At 42.2% G+C, this 13,462-nt stretch overlaps 1 protein-coding gene across 3 annotated transcripts in view; it reads right to left on the bottom strand.

Annotated features, from left to right (window-relative positions):
• Positions 1-13,462, bottom strand: part of LOC138246638 (uncharacterized) — a 403,830-nt gene that overhangs the window by 225,945 nt on the left and 164,423 nt on the right. For all 3 annotated transcript variants that reach the window (XM_069201360.1, XM_069201371.1, XM_069201379.1), the window contains exon 7: positions 1,713-1,812. In XM_069201360.1, coding sequence (XP_069057461.1) covers positions 1,713-1,812 — 100 coding nt within the window. The remainder of the gene's footprint in view (positions 1-1,712; positions 1,813-13,462) is intronic.

The raw sequence follows: 13,462 nt of genomic DNA, 5'->3' as shown, positions 1-13,462 counted from the left end.
TGTGGTGTATTCATCAGGTTAAACAGATGCAAATTCAACTGTTTTGGGACCCCATAGTGAGCTGCAATTAACATCTGTGAATGAGAAGGATTGCAACATGAAAGTAGGTGTCCTGAATGTCCAGAGATGCCAGACAATACCCTGCGTTATGGACTTGCAGAATTTTGCCTTGCATAATTAATAGGTTCAAAAGGCAATCCTATGCCATTCTCTTATAGAGGCATGGCCTCTATGACCCCTTTTTTCAGCAGGACAAGGACTCATAAGAATCAAGATGTGCACCAAAGAGCATCTTGGTGGAAGGAGGGCAATCTGACAGAAGGGATGTAAGAGTATGGTGCAGCCTTTGCAGATCAGTGGCCGACCAATCGTACTGTCATAATCCTCTCCCAACTGCTGGAAAAATGGGAGCCCATCTTCCCACAGAGAGATGCTACTTTACGTTCGGGTGAGTCAGAGCCTTTGAGGCAGTCGAGCCACGACTGGACAGGATTTGTTTATTTATGGATCACATCTTGAAATAGCAAATTGAGAGTATTTTTTGGTGTTTTAGATACAGGTCTTTGCTTTTTAGGAAGTGAAGATCCTGACATCAGTGAGTTTTTGCAATGTTAGGAAGTCTGATTCAGGAGATCAGAATAGGTATTATGCAGCTATAGTTGTGTGTGCCCGATATCAGACATGCTCCCCATCAGCTGGAAAACATCGGTGAGAGGATCCACGGTAAGATTACCCAAAATTGTGATTGTATTGTATTATATGCATTGCTTGGCATGATGGTATTTTTTTCATCCGTGCTATTTTCACTCACAGGGTATTTATAAACATATTGCTATACTTCAGATGGCATGCTCCAAAACTGGCGAAGACCTCAAGCAATACCCACAATACTACAGTACGCCGCAATAATACACTCGATATTGATGATACTTCTGAAACAAACATATTTTGTTGTATTTACCCTGAGACTAGACAGTGTTGCCTTTTATCACTCCTGTTGTTCCTTCTAGCCTTAGAACCACCAGCACTTGCGATTTGTTGCAACAAACAATGGTAAGCAGAAGGAAGTAATGGCGGGCTTTAAGCCCTTTAAGGGTTTTTTTCATATATATATATTTTTTTTTTTAATGCAACACATTTCGCAAACACTATGGAGGCGAAATCTAAAAAAGAAACAGATTCCGACCTGGGATGGTATCTTCACAACCTGGGAGTGACGGTACCATCACCCAAATGAGCTTCAAGGCCATTCCAATGGCAGGCAATACAGCACTATTCAAATCTGTTTACATAACATCACACATTTGTAGTGAATTGCTAGTTTGTTTCATTACATTTTGGGTAGTCGTGCTGAATTTTTTTTATTAGCAAGAATACATTTTCGTATTTATATGATGCAAATATTCAATGGAATGCAGTAAAAGGACACTCTTAAAAATGGTTCTATGCTACTAAATTACACATTGGTGTAGTTTTTAGCAGAGAGTACAAAATAGGTCACTGACCTGGCAGTTTATTTGATGTGGCCTCAACGGTATGTTAATCCAGTTGTATGTGAAAGCTAGCCTTGTAGCCGAGTAGAAAGGCTGAGGTAAGCACACAATACTGAGAGGTTTCAGTTTGCCTTCAACACCTTAGCACTGGCATGTTTTTTTGCTCAAGAAGCATAGCGTATCAGCGCGTATGCAAGGAACCTTCTAAAACTTACACACCATTTCGATGTCTTGTGGCCGATGTGACTGAGCTCCAGGTAACAGTGACGTCTTGAGGTATGGTTTCAGCCTCTCCTCTTCTTTTTTGAAATGCGCCACCCTGTGAAGCAACACAAACAGTATCATCAGACAAGGACCTGCCTTGCGCTTAGAATATTCAAAGAAAAACAAATTCAGTGCTTCAGTTTTCGAACCATTAGTACTGACTTTACTGTTCCTTTTCACAAGAACGAGGACATCACATGTTGAAGAAAGCAGTAGGCAGGTGACTTTGGATAACAAGGGGATGTTGTACTGTATACATCCCCTCATTTGTTCGCTGTATGGCAAATACTCTATAGCAGTGGTTCCCAACCTTTTGATTCCTGTGGACCCCCACTTTAACATTAATGTAACCCAGGGACTCCCACTGAATCATCATTGGAACATGGGGACCCCCGCCTGAGTCATTACTGAAAGCTGGGGACCTAATTTATTAATATTTTTTAATTTTCTTAGCAGTCGCGGACCCCCTGAGAAGGCTTCGCGGACCCCCAGGGGTCTCCGGACCACAGGTTGGGAACCACTGCTCTATAGCTTTATTTTTTGGGATAGGAAATCCATACTAAGTTGTGGTTCAGGTAGAAGAGCAGATGGTGTGGAACGACTGTCTAGCATCAGATATGAGAATGGATGGTACTGAATGACTGTAGCTTTAGGTAGTCGAATCAATAGTATCGAATGACTATCTAGCATCAGATAGGCTCGCATCAGGAACGGGTGTCTAGCATCAGGTAGAAAGGCAAATGGTGTGGAATGGCTGTTTAGCATCAGGTAGAAGAGCAGGTGGTGTGGAATGGCTGTCTAGCATCAGGTAGAAGAGCAGACTGTGTGGAATGGCTGTCTAGCATCAGGTAGAAGAGCAGAGGTTGTGGAATGGCTGTGGGAGAGCGTAGCTTATATATATTCTATAATAATATGAAATGTATATGAACTAACGTATAATAATGCCGCATAGAAAATGCATTAATGTATTTTGCTAAAACGTGCGCTTGAAATGTGCCCACGGGGAGTGGCCGCCACTATATACGGGGACTAATCAAACTGACTAATAATGATAAACTGTTATATTAGGATATGATTTTGCACTAATATTAAAAGATTATATGTTAAAGTTTTGCTAATAAATCATTAGGCCTTAGTTAGCATGAGTCGAGGCCTAGCTGCCCGGTTTCATATTAAATGTGTTTTTCTAACGTGCAGTCTGCGGACTTGCTGAAGGACATGAACTCTTGTTTTTCTCCAAACTAGAAGATGAATGTAACTGTAGTAGATCCGATCCCATGAAATTCAACTGGCTTAGTGAAACATTCTTGCAACAGTGTAGACTACTTGCAGGTACAAGGTCGCCTGAACTGGTACAGACAATGGAACCACTGACTAAAGATGCAAAGAAGACCACGAGAGTATGAAATCATACCGGACATTCTACCCGCTGAAGACGTCAATCATAAGGACCAATAAACTACGTGAGAATAGTTATGGGGTGACAAATTCAATGAAGTAATAGAAACTCTACTGGAGGGAGATAGTGGGGTACTGACCCCAACCAATTAACTTTTAGGGGATTGTACAACAGAAAAGGGATAAAAACCCTTGACACAAGGAAGTGAATTAGAGAGAATAGGAGAATAGGAGAGAGAGTTAGGGAGATGCTGTTGCGATTTGCTATGATCCAGACACTTTGTCACTCTGCATAGAGACTTTGCTGTTTGGTTCTTAGAACCATCCTTGCCTTATAATTGCCCGTTTACACTTTACCTCCTTATGAGGGAAGTGCCCCCTTTTGCCCTATTGCTGAATTCCTGATGGCATATCAACTGATGACCTGAGGACGAAGACCGAACCTGAGTGCTGACCCAATACGGAGGGTAACTATATGACAATGAAATTGTAATTGTCTGTTTGCTTTTCCTTTCTAGGTACCAACTGCTTCTTTTGACAGAGACCCTAGTTAGATGTTTTCCAAATTGGTGTTACTAAATTGTTTTGCATGAAGCCCAACATGCCAATGGTGATTTGAGGTTAGATGAGGGGTTCACTAAACTGACGCAAATAGACAAATGACTGAATCTATGCTTTGTTGAATAATGTGATGATGATACTCTGCTAGGGATAACCTATGCTGACGCCGTGCTATGTTCTAATATTCGTGATTCTTGCTTTGATGAAATCTTATCAGAGTTGCCATTTGTGACTATGCTAATGTGTTTCTTGGTTTTGAGATTAATAAATTTGCTAGTAGAATTTTAATCAATAGGGAATAAACTTTAAATAATAGTACTACACTGGTGTGGTTATTCATGACTGCAAGGTCATGGTGGTTTCCGAGTTTTATTAAATGTCTTTGACTAATTTGAATTGTCGTATTACTGTGAACCTTGATGACGTTATTGACATATTGATTGACATGCTGATTAGTTATCTTGTCCTAAGGTGCCTTCAATCACGGTCAAAAGATTCATTGGCCTAAAACGAGTCCCAAAGTGAGTAAATTAATCATAAAGGGACGCGTTAGCAGCTCCCTAGCATCAGGTAGAAGAGCAGATGGTGTGGAATGGCTGTCTAGCATCAGGTAGGAGAATGGATGGTATTGGATGACTATCTAGCATTAGGGAGAAGAGCGGATAATATTGAAGAACTATCTAGCATCAGGTAGAATAGCAGATGTGGTGAATGGTTGTCTAAAATCAGGTAGAATATCAGATGGTGTGGAATGGCTGTCTAGCATCAGGTAGAAAGGCAGGTGGAGCAGACACTGTAGAATGGATGTCTAGCATCAGGTAGAGGAGAGGGTGAAGTGGAATGGTTGTTTAGATTCAGACAGAAGAGGAGCTCAATATTGCAAATAGCTAGTAAAATATTACCATATTTTGCTTAGATCAGTGTCAAACTTGCAGTGCTTACTTTAAGTGATGCAACCTATGCTTTTGAGAAAAGAAAATGCCCAGCTGCCAGTAGTTAACAAGAGCTGAGCAGCTGGGGAAAGTAATTCAGATGGGCAGTGGCCAAAACACATAAAAGGCAGCATGTGTTCTTGGTCCAGTTTCATGTATTTAACTTAGAGGGCGTAAAATACAGGATGGATAAAGTCTTATCCTGGTAAAGTAGTAAACGGGCAAATGTTAATCTGTGCATGAACTCACCAGATAGCACCATGTTTTTACTGTCAATTCGGAGCCCAGCTCCTGTTGCAACATTGCTAACTTTTTGCCCAGATCACCACCTTTGCTGGTAATTAAAAATTGGCAATACGAGTGTACTAAGTGCTCAGGTCCCACAAAGCGGTGCAATACTTAATGTCCTGTTGACCATTACAAGTAGTCAACACCACAACAGGCCTTTGTTGACAATAATAGTGTCTAGTAATTATATTTAAACACTGTTGTCTGATTTGCACTGACCTACATACACTGATAGTCTGCTTCCATACTACAGAACAAAGCTGCCAAGATGTCAGACTACTTACATGTGACATTTCTATGGTTTCAGTCCACGTATGTGAGACATTATCTTTTCTAAGTTTGACACTTCAAGTGACACTTTCTAGCAAGTAAATCAAAGCAATGACTAGTATTTCAATGCCTTTCTATGAGTTTTCGGTTAATGTATCAATACATTTCACACAACAACGAACATACACCTCAAACAAGCCAGACTTATTGGCTTTGCCAATGCTTGTTAGCAGTATAAGACCAATGAGTAATAATGATTTTATTGTAAATAATTAGAATTGAAAATTCTTCAATTTTGAAGCTATTAGATTGTAAATTGAACATTACTTGGTCTGCTGAAGGAGTTGTGCTTCAATCACGCCTGTCCTTTTCACTTTACATTACTTTCTTCTGCAGTTTCTAACTGTTATCCACTTAAACAATTTGTCTCCTTATTTTTTCTGAAATGCTCCATCCATCTGCATTATCTGCTATATACTTTTTCTCTTTACCACACTTCTCACTGTTTCTGGCTGTTCCTCCTTCTGTCGCCTCTTCGCAATGCTCTCTCGCTCACACACATGCTCAACCACCAACGCAATCTCCCTCTCTCTCCTCACCTGTAAATATAGCATTTTCTTGGTGGTGGTGTCAATACTTTGACAACTGTGTATCTCTTTCGCATATAGTGATAAGCAAAAGTTGCACATGTGTCACAATACGTCTGTGTGCTCTTCCGAAAGGCAGTGGGGTAGATGAGGATTAGGCCCTGGGGACATTTAAGTTAAACAAAATTATGCCATTATACTATTTTGAATGTTAACTTTTCACCACAAATTTCCGGAAATTGATAATTTCAAGGTACATTTTTGCCACAAATGGAGAGTAAGCGCAAATGCACAGAAACTACAAAATATGGGCAGCTGTTGTGCAAATCCTCTTGTTTAAAGGCATCCTCACAACACAAATTGATGCAAGGATGCAGTTTGCACTAAAATATCGAGAAAAACAATGGACTTGTGTTAAAATGGACACCCTTGGGTGGTAGTCCCCCAAACATTTTGCCTTCACTTCTCTCTTGATGAACTAGTTTTTGTTGGATTTAGGACTCTGTGCACTTTGCCATTGCTAATCAGTGCCAAAGAACTTGTGCACTCTCCTTAAAACACAGTAAAATTGTCCTAAACCTAATTGGCACACTTAATTTACTTGCACGATCCCGGTAAATTGTACTACATGTAGCCAGGGCTTGTAAATTAAATGCTACTAGTAGGCCTGCAACACTCATTAGGCCACTCACCAACATGTCTCAGGCATGCCAATGCAGCCTGTAGCACACTTTCAAAACTGCCATTTTGACCTGGCAAAATAAACCTTTTGCCAGGCCTAAACCTCCCTTTTTAATGCTTATGTCACCCCTAGGATAGGCCCTCATAGATCATAGGGAAGGGTGCACGGTATTTAAAAAGCAGTAGATGTGTAGTTAGGTTTCCCTGGCAGTGAAAAACTCTTAAAGCTGTTTTTCACTGTGGTTCGAGCCATTTCTCCCATTGACTAACTCTGGGTTACCTTATTAAATGTAATAAGTGTTAACTTTGGATTGGGAACAGATAGAGATATGCTGTAAAGACTCAAGTTAATTGTAATTTAAAATCCTCTATAATGTTAAAGTTAGGTTATAAGTTAAAATTCTGAAAATGCCACTTTCAGTAAGTTGGCATTTTTTGTCCCTGCCATCTGTACCTTCTGCCAGTATGCTGCATGCATATATCTCTAAGACATGGACACAAAGAGGACTAGGTGTGGTCAGGATGAGCCATCTTTCCAGGATAGTTCGGAGCAGTGCTGTACCGAGCTCCACTTACACTTGAAAGGGCTTTACTTCCAGCACACACAAAGGAACCTAGCACTAGTCTTTTGTTACACCAGGCATGTCTCAGCCTTGACAGGGGAAGAGAATAACTTTCCAGAACCAGATGTCAGACTAGGACAGGACGTCACCCCACACACAAAGGCTGGCACCAGGTAAATATTTGAAACCCAGAAACACTCTTCAGGTCACTTCTGGACCTGTGGGGGACTAAGAAAAAGGACTGCTCTGATGCCCTGCTGCTGGAAGAACTGCCAGCAGTGATTGGACCTGCTATTGTTGTATAGCCATTTTAGTAATGTTTCCTGCCACGTTATTTTAGCAACTAGGCCTGCCGCTTCTGCCCTTTAGCCCAGTTACATTTTATTCTGTTTCATTTTTATTATTTCAGAATCGGCCACATCTGTGTTTCTTTTTTATTTTCTTTAGCTAGTTGTTCCATCGCCCTAGGAAAGCTTTGTGTTTATTAGCAAGACATTCTTTTCACTTTGTGCTTTCATCAAGGCTGCAGAGAGATAGGGTTGCCAGCAAAGTGGTACCCTCCATCTCCAACATTCACAGAAACATACACATCCTTACATGGGGACATTTTCTCAGAACATCAACTGTTTTATTATAAAAACGTTTCCCTGTCCCATGCATGTTACAGGGAGATTTCAGCCAGATCACCATGACTTTGTGCTGATTGACTGCTACAGCTGCTTGCTGAGACTATCGGTTCCCTGGCCTACATGGGGATGGTGTCACTCTAGACAACAGGCTTCCTTCGTCAGGTATGGGTGATGATGTCTTCCCACGGGGCTCCTGAAGGGCGTATTAGGGCTTATCACGCTGCGCTCTAATATAGCTTAGGTAGGAAGTGTATATATTATGCATATTGACAGTATGGTGGGACTTTGCTTGTCACATTTTTGTTTCTAGCATGTTTCATCTTTCTTTATTGCAATTCATGCCATTTTATCTAAGACGCAGCTGTTTCAATAAAAAGTTATTGAACCATTTTCTGTCTCTGTTTGTCTTTGCATGTGTGAAACTGAGAGAAAAGGAGGAGATCTGATATATCAGGATTTCCCTGATAAGTCATTAGGTCATGCATCCAGCTGCCACAAATCATCCTTGCACTTGGGCGGAGATGAGGAGCTGCTAGTTGGCTGGAAACGGATTAGGCATGGTGTGTGACTGGACTCAGTTCCCCACAATCCAGGTGATGAAGCTACCCGAATACAGCAGCCTCATTAGGGTAATGAGAGCCCAAGCGACACTCCTTGAACCCAGCATGACTAGAGTCACCCAAGGGCTAGCTGACTGGCCTTCTGTATGAGCAAATATGAGCAACAGGGACACAACAAGCTCCAGAGGTCTTAAACCATGCTTCTGGCCTCTACTGGAGTGAGACCTAATCCCCAAGTGGTGCTTTCCGGACCTGGACCCTTGGAAGTGGTGTTGGTGGTACTGCTCCTGCCTAATCCTAAAAGCTGGGAAGTAGACATTTTTCAATGGAAAGTGCCTGGAGAACCGTCAGATGACTGGACCTACCTGCCAGCCGATCAATCCAAGGCGCATCGCCGTTCAGCCTGAGTTTGCAATTAGCGCCAGCTATATTCTTCTCCGCAGCAACAAATCATATTCCACTGATCCTCTTTGCAGCGGTATCCAGCCTCTTGGAGCAGTTTCGGTATGGAGCTACAGCCTCATCCCACTGGTTGACTCCCAGCTCCAGAAAAAAACTTCTGAGTCTGAAGACAGACATTTTCACTAGACTAGACAAGGACCAGCACACCATTAACGATGACAAACTCCTTGGCCTAGAAATCAAGCTTCTCCCACTTTTGGAGCTTTTCTTGCCTTCATCGACAACTTCACCAAGACCTAGTCGAGCAACTCCCTGTCGTCGACGACTTATTCTTGGATACAGCCTGCTGCCTTGCTGAGACTCAAGAACAAGGCTGAACTTAAGCTGACACAAGGGCCGAATTCACATCTTGTATTCAACCCAAGCGCCATTTCAGTTGGCTAGAACTTTTGACTTTGGCATGATCATGCACATCCAGATATCCATGGTTGGCGCTTTGATCTTTTAAGTGCTAGATTTCACTAAAAACTAAAAATTCATAACTTTGATTCTACTGATTAGATTTGATTCATTTTATTGTCATTTTATTTATTACATTTTACTTTATTTTTGTAAATTGGGGTGGGATTTTTCTAGTGTTGTGTTTTCACTTTATCACTGTTTCTGTGCTGCATAAATACTTTACACATTGCCTCTAATTTAACCCTGATTACTTTTGTGGTGAGCTAGCACAGGTTAATTTAGTAACTTTTTGTGGTTCACCCTGACAAGAACTGTGTTTATTATCTGAGTGGGTCTTCTACCCTCCTCAACTAACAACTCAATTTATTACAACTTGCATTTCTTGTAATTATGTGTAATTCACATAATGGTGCTGTGATTTCACAGGAAATCAAATTGGCTCTAATGAAAATGTAATCCAAACAACTTTATGACCCACCAATAGGCGCTGTCAGAAACTTGCATGTCTTCAGCTCAATTTCACCGCTCCCAATATGAACTATCCCTCAACTTGAACCCACCCAAGTACTTAGAGGGGACCCAGTAAACAGTATACACTATACAAGAGTCACATGAAAAAATGATGGAAACAACAGCTGAGAAAAGCGTGTTGTCTTATGGAATGAAGTAAAACATGAAATGCAGATAGGCACTGTATCTCTGACATAGATTACCTTAACGGAAAGGTATGGCACTGTCTTGTATGCTTGACAGAGTGGCCAATGATGGATAAGCATGTGGACTGAAAGCCATTCCAATCGAACCAACAGACTGAGAAACTTTTATTGACAATCCTCAACTCCTAATGCTCACAAATGACTCTGCCAGTGCACATCGGTCACAACTACAACACCACTCCTATCCCCCGTCTGAGACACACATGCAACAAAGACAAAAGCTCCCATTTTGGCCCTGCAACATCCCACACATTCCACAGCAGAACTCCACATCCAGCTCCACCCATGTACTGTAAACCAAAGCTGGAGGAACTGTAAGTATGGATGGATAATACATGACTTATGAGACCTGGGGAAGAGTGCCTGAGGTAGCCTTCTTATCAGCTTCATTACTCTGAAACATAGTGCACTGCAGTGGGCCCAGGTTGACTCAGAGCTGTATCCATAGCAGCCTGGGCCCATCAATGCTCTCTTGACTCCCTGCTTGAAGCAAAGCAAGCATGCTGTAATAGCACCACCATGGAACTCTGCATCGCTATGGACATAGATTTTCAATTAAGATGTGTGACAGCACTTTACTGTAGTCATGTAGACTAACCTACGATGTGTGGAACTTGGCACAGCTGACAGAATTATTATGCTCCTTAGGTTTGCTTTCCATTCACCCATCAAGAACCTGACACTACAGTGATGTGGGGAATGCTCAAATATATCTCAGTCACTTAATTACTCTTGGCTGCATTTCAGTCTATTATTTCTGTTCACTCCGTCACTACAGTTGGGAACAAACCTCAAGCAGCCTCAGACTTGCTTCAATAGAAATAGTTGAGCCAGAACTAGCAAATCACATCCTGTTTGAATGAGAATGAAAGCCTTAAGCAGTCCAGGCCAGTTTCAGCCTTGTTAGGCCTCATCAGTGAGTTCACGTTCTATAGCATCACAAGAAAGGGAACTATGATATACCCAGATGTGGTACCCCATCTCAGAGGACATGAGCAAGAACAGGCCAGACGGGGAAATTGAAATCAGCCCTGGGAAAATGTCGGACGTAGCCTCGTCAGTGAGATTCAGGGGGTGAAGGAGTAGGGTGTGGATCTCAAATTTTCCAGCTAAAGAAGCAGGGGGCCACAGGGTGAATGCGCGAGGTGACCAAGATTCAGGATGGACTGTTACAATGAGGAACAGGGCCAGTACCAATTTGCATTTGGTAGGCTTTGAGGGCCGATTTACAGTTTAAAGGACAGATAATCTGTTGCAACGGTTATGAGTACCCTGTCTGCCAAACTTGGAATTCATCCACCATTATCCATCTGCACAGTAAGTGACCACTCAATTTCCCATCATCCATCTACATAGGAAGTGAAAAAACTCATATCCCCTCCTAAGACCTACTTTATGGCTGCTACAGCGTAGATGCACAGTGGACGCATGCAGCCGGCATGCCGCTGGTGATCCAAAGGCAAGACCATCTGTGACCATTCATGTCTGGACTGCGCCCAGAGCCAGGAAACTGGTCTTCCCCCCCACCACCATGCTGCAACCCTCTGCATCCTAAACCCTGGCCACCAACACAACAATCTACACTCTCATGCATACTCTTCCATACCCACTCATTCACCCAACACGCAACAGGGATCTGAGACCTACTTCACAACAATGCCCTTTATCTACTTTTTCTCAGGGAAACCTGGCTGAACCCTGCATTGGCACTAGACATCGCCACAGCCATCCCCACTGGCTACTAGATTGCCAGGCAAGACATACTTCACAAGAACAGAGGCGGACTCGCCATCATCCATAAGAATACTATCAGCTGCACCACATCCAGTGACACTTGATCCTCGAACATGGACTGTCATTCGCCCCAACTTCACTCTAAGCAGCACTCATCTACAGACCACCAGGTTCACCTCAACATCATCACAGACTTGACATGGCTCTGCATAAAATAACCCAATCTTAAATCAGGTGGTCCTCAATTTTTATGCCGATGGAATAAAATTTGCTCTGTGAACTTTCTTTGATGGCCTGACAGAGTATGTGCCATCGGAAGTAAGCCACCTGACTGTCTGCCCTATTTAGAGTGGACTGTCAGATTTTTTTTTTTTTTTTTTTTTAACTGTCCTCCTCCACACACACACACAAGACGAGGGAAGTATCTGAAATTATGCACAATGGGCTTTGTTGTTATTCCATTGCAGCCCAGCCCTCCAGCTCAGGTAGAGCCGGGGGGGCCTATTTATTAGGCAGAGATTATCTCTAAATGACATGATTATTTCAGTTACCACAGCTACTCATATGATTCAGGTACTAGTAATTTAGTGTTGTAATAACTAAATTTAATATTTGTGTATTTAAATTTTACAATAAACATTTTTCTTATTAGAATATTGACAATTTTTAGCCACTGTTTGAGATTGTAGATAATATCACCACACAGTATAATTGCTTCCTTGAATGGACTCATGTCTTATGTGGAGATTCTAATGCAGTGTTAAATATCAGCAGTTTGGACCTAGATTAGAGGACGGACTCCTTCATGCTCAAAATCTGAGAGATGTTTAGTTGGTGAATTATGTCACGCAGAGAGTTTTGGTTACCATCCATGAATTACAGTGAATCAGCATCCCCGCTATACCATCCTTTTTTGCCATCCATTAGACTATATTTTCATGTCCTAATCCCCTATTAGCTTGGTCATCCTTAGTAGTGAGTGTCAGTCTGTCTGCTGGTGATCATAACCCCTTACTCTGCCCATTGAATTTTTTTGGTTTACAAATTCTAACTCGGCCAGGATCTGCCACTCTTGACTACCAAAAATAGTAATCGATGTTTGACTTGGAAACTCCCTAACCCTCAAGCCTTCCTACCAAATCTAATTAGGAACACTTCAGTGGCCTTTGAGAGCTGTCTTACTGTAGAGGTTGGTAATTAGTCCCTTGCTAGTTAATTCATTGAAATATGCATTCAAGAGAGAACATTGCATATGAAACCTGTTTTAGACATACTTGTACAGACCCCAAGATGGTTTGCTCTCAAGCAAGTTGCAACTTAAGATGCACATTGGGTAGAAGGCATAGGAACATGGAAGAAGTAAGTGGGTGTAGGCTAGTTACAAATGTGTCCTGCAGGTGCAGATGAATGAGATCAGCATTAGTAATCTCTCTGCCTTAGTGGTAGCTAAGTGGTAGCTAAGAAACTCAAAGACCCTAAATCTTTCTGGTCTATACTATATACTATACTATACTATACTTTCTGGCAGACACTACTGCAGACTGCTAGGTATTGCATTTCTCAAGGGTCTAAAATGCCAATAGCGAGAGATATATCTTGGCACCTAGCCTGCCCCCTGCCTGTGGCCTCCAGTTCCTGTTTGTTCCAGTCTGATCCAGTTGCGGCAGTTCGACCAAGTAAAACTGCTGCTGCCTGGGGTTTTCCTGCCCCGGTTCTTTCACTCACCATTCTTCCCACCAACAGAAGCCACACTCAACCCAGGACCTAGCAACACTGCTGCTGCTGCCTGGGTTTTCCCGCTCACCGTTCTTCCCACCAACAGAAGCCCGCACACCCGAGGACCTAGTTAATGTAGGCTGCAGCATGACTGCTCAGTGGACACGCACAGCAGGAGCATCAACCGTAAGCCCATCTGTACCTGT

This window comes from Pleurodeles waltl, chromosome 1_2, assembly GCF_031143425.1.
Source record: "Pleurodeles waltl isolate 20211129_DDA chromosome 1_2, aPleWal1.hap1.20221129, whole genome shotgun sequence".
Classification (NCBI taxonomy): Eukaryota; Metazoa; Chordata; class Amphibia; order Caudata; family Salamandridae; genus Pleurodeles; species Pleurodeles waltl.
Note: the sequence above shows the minus strand (reverse complement) of the source record. Positions and strands in the feature narration are given on the sequence as shown.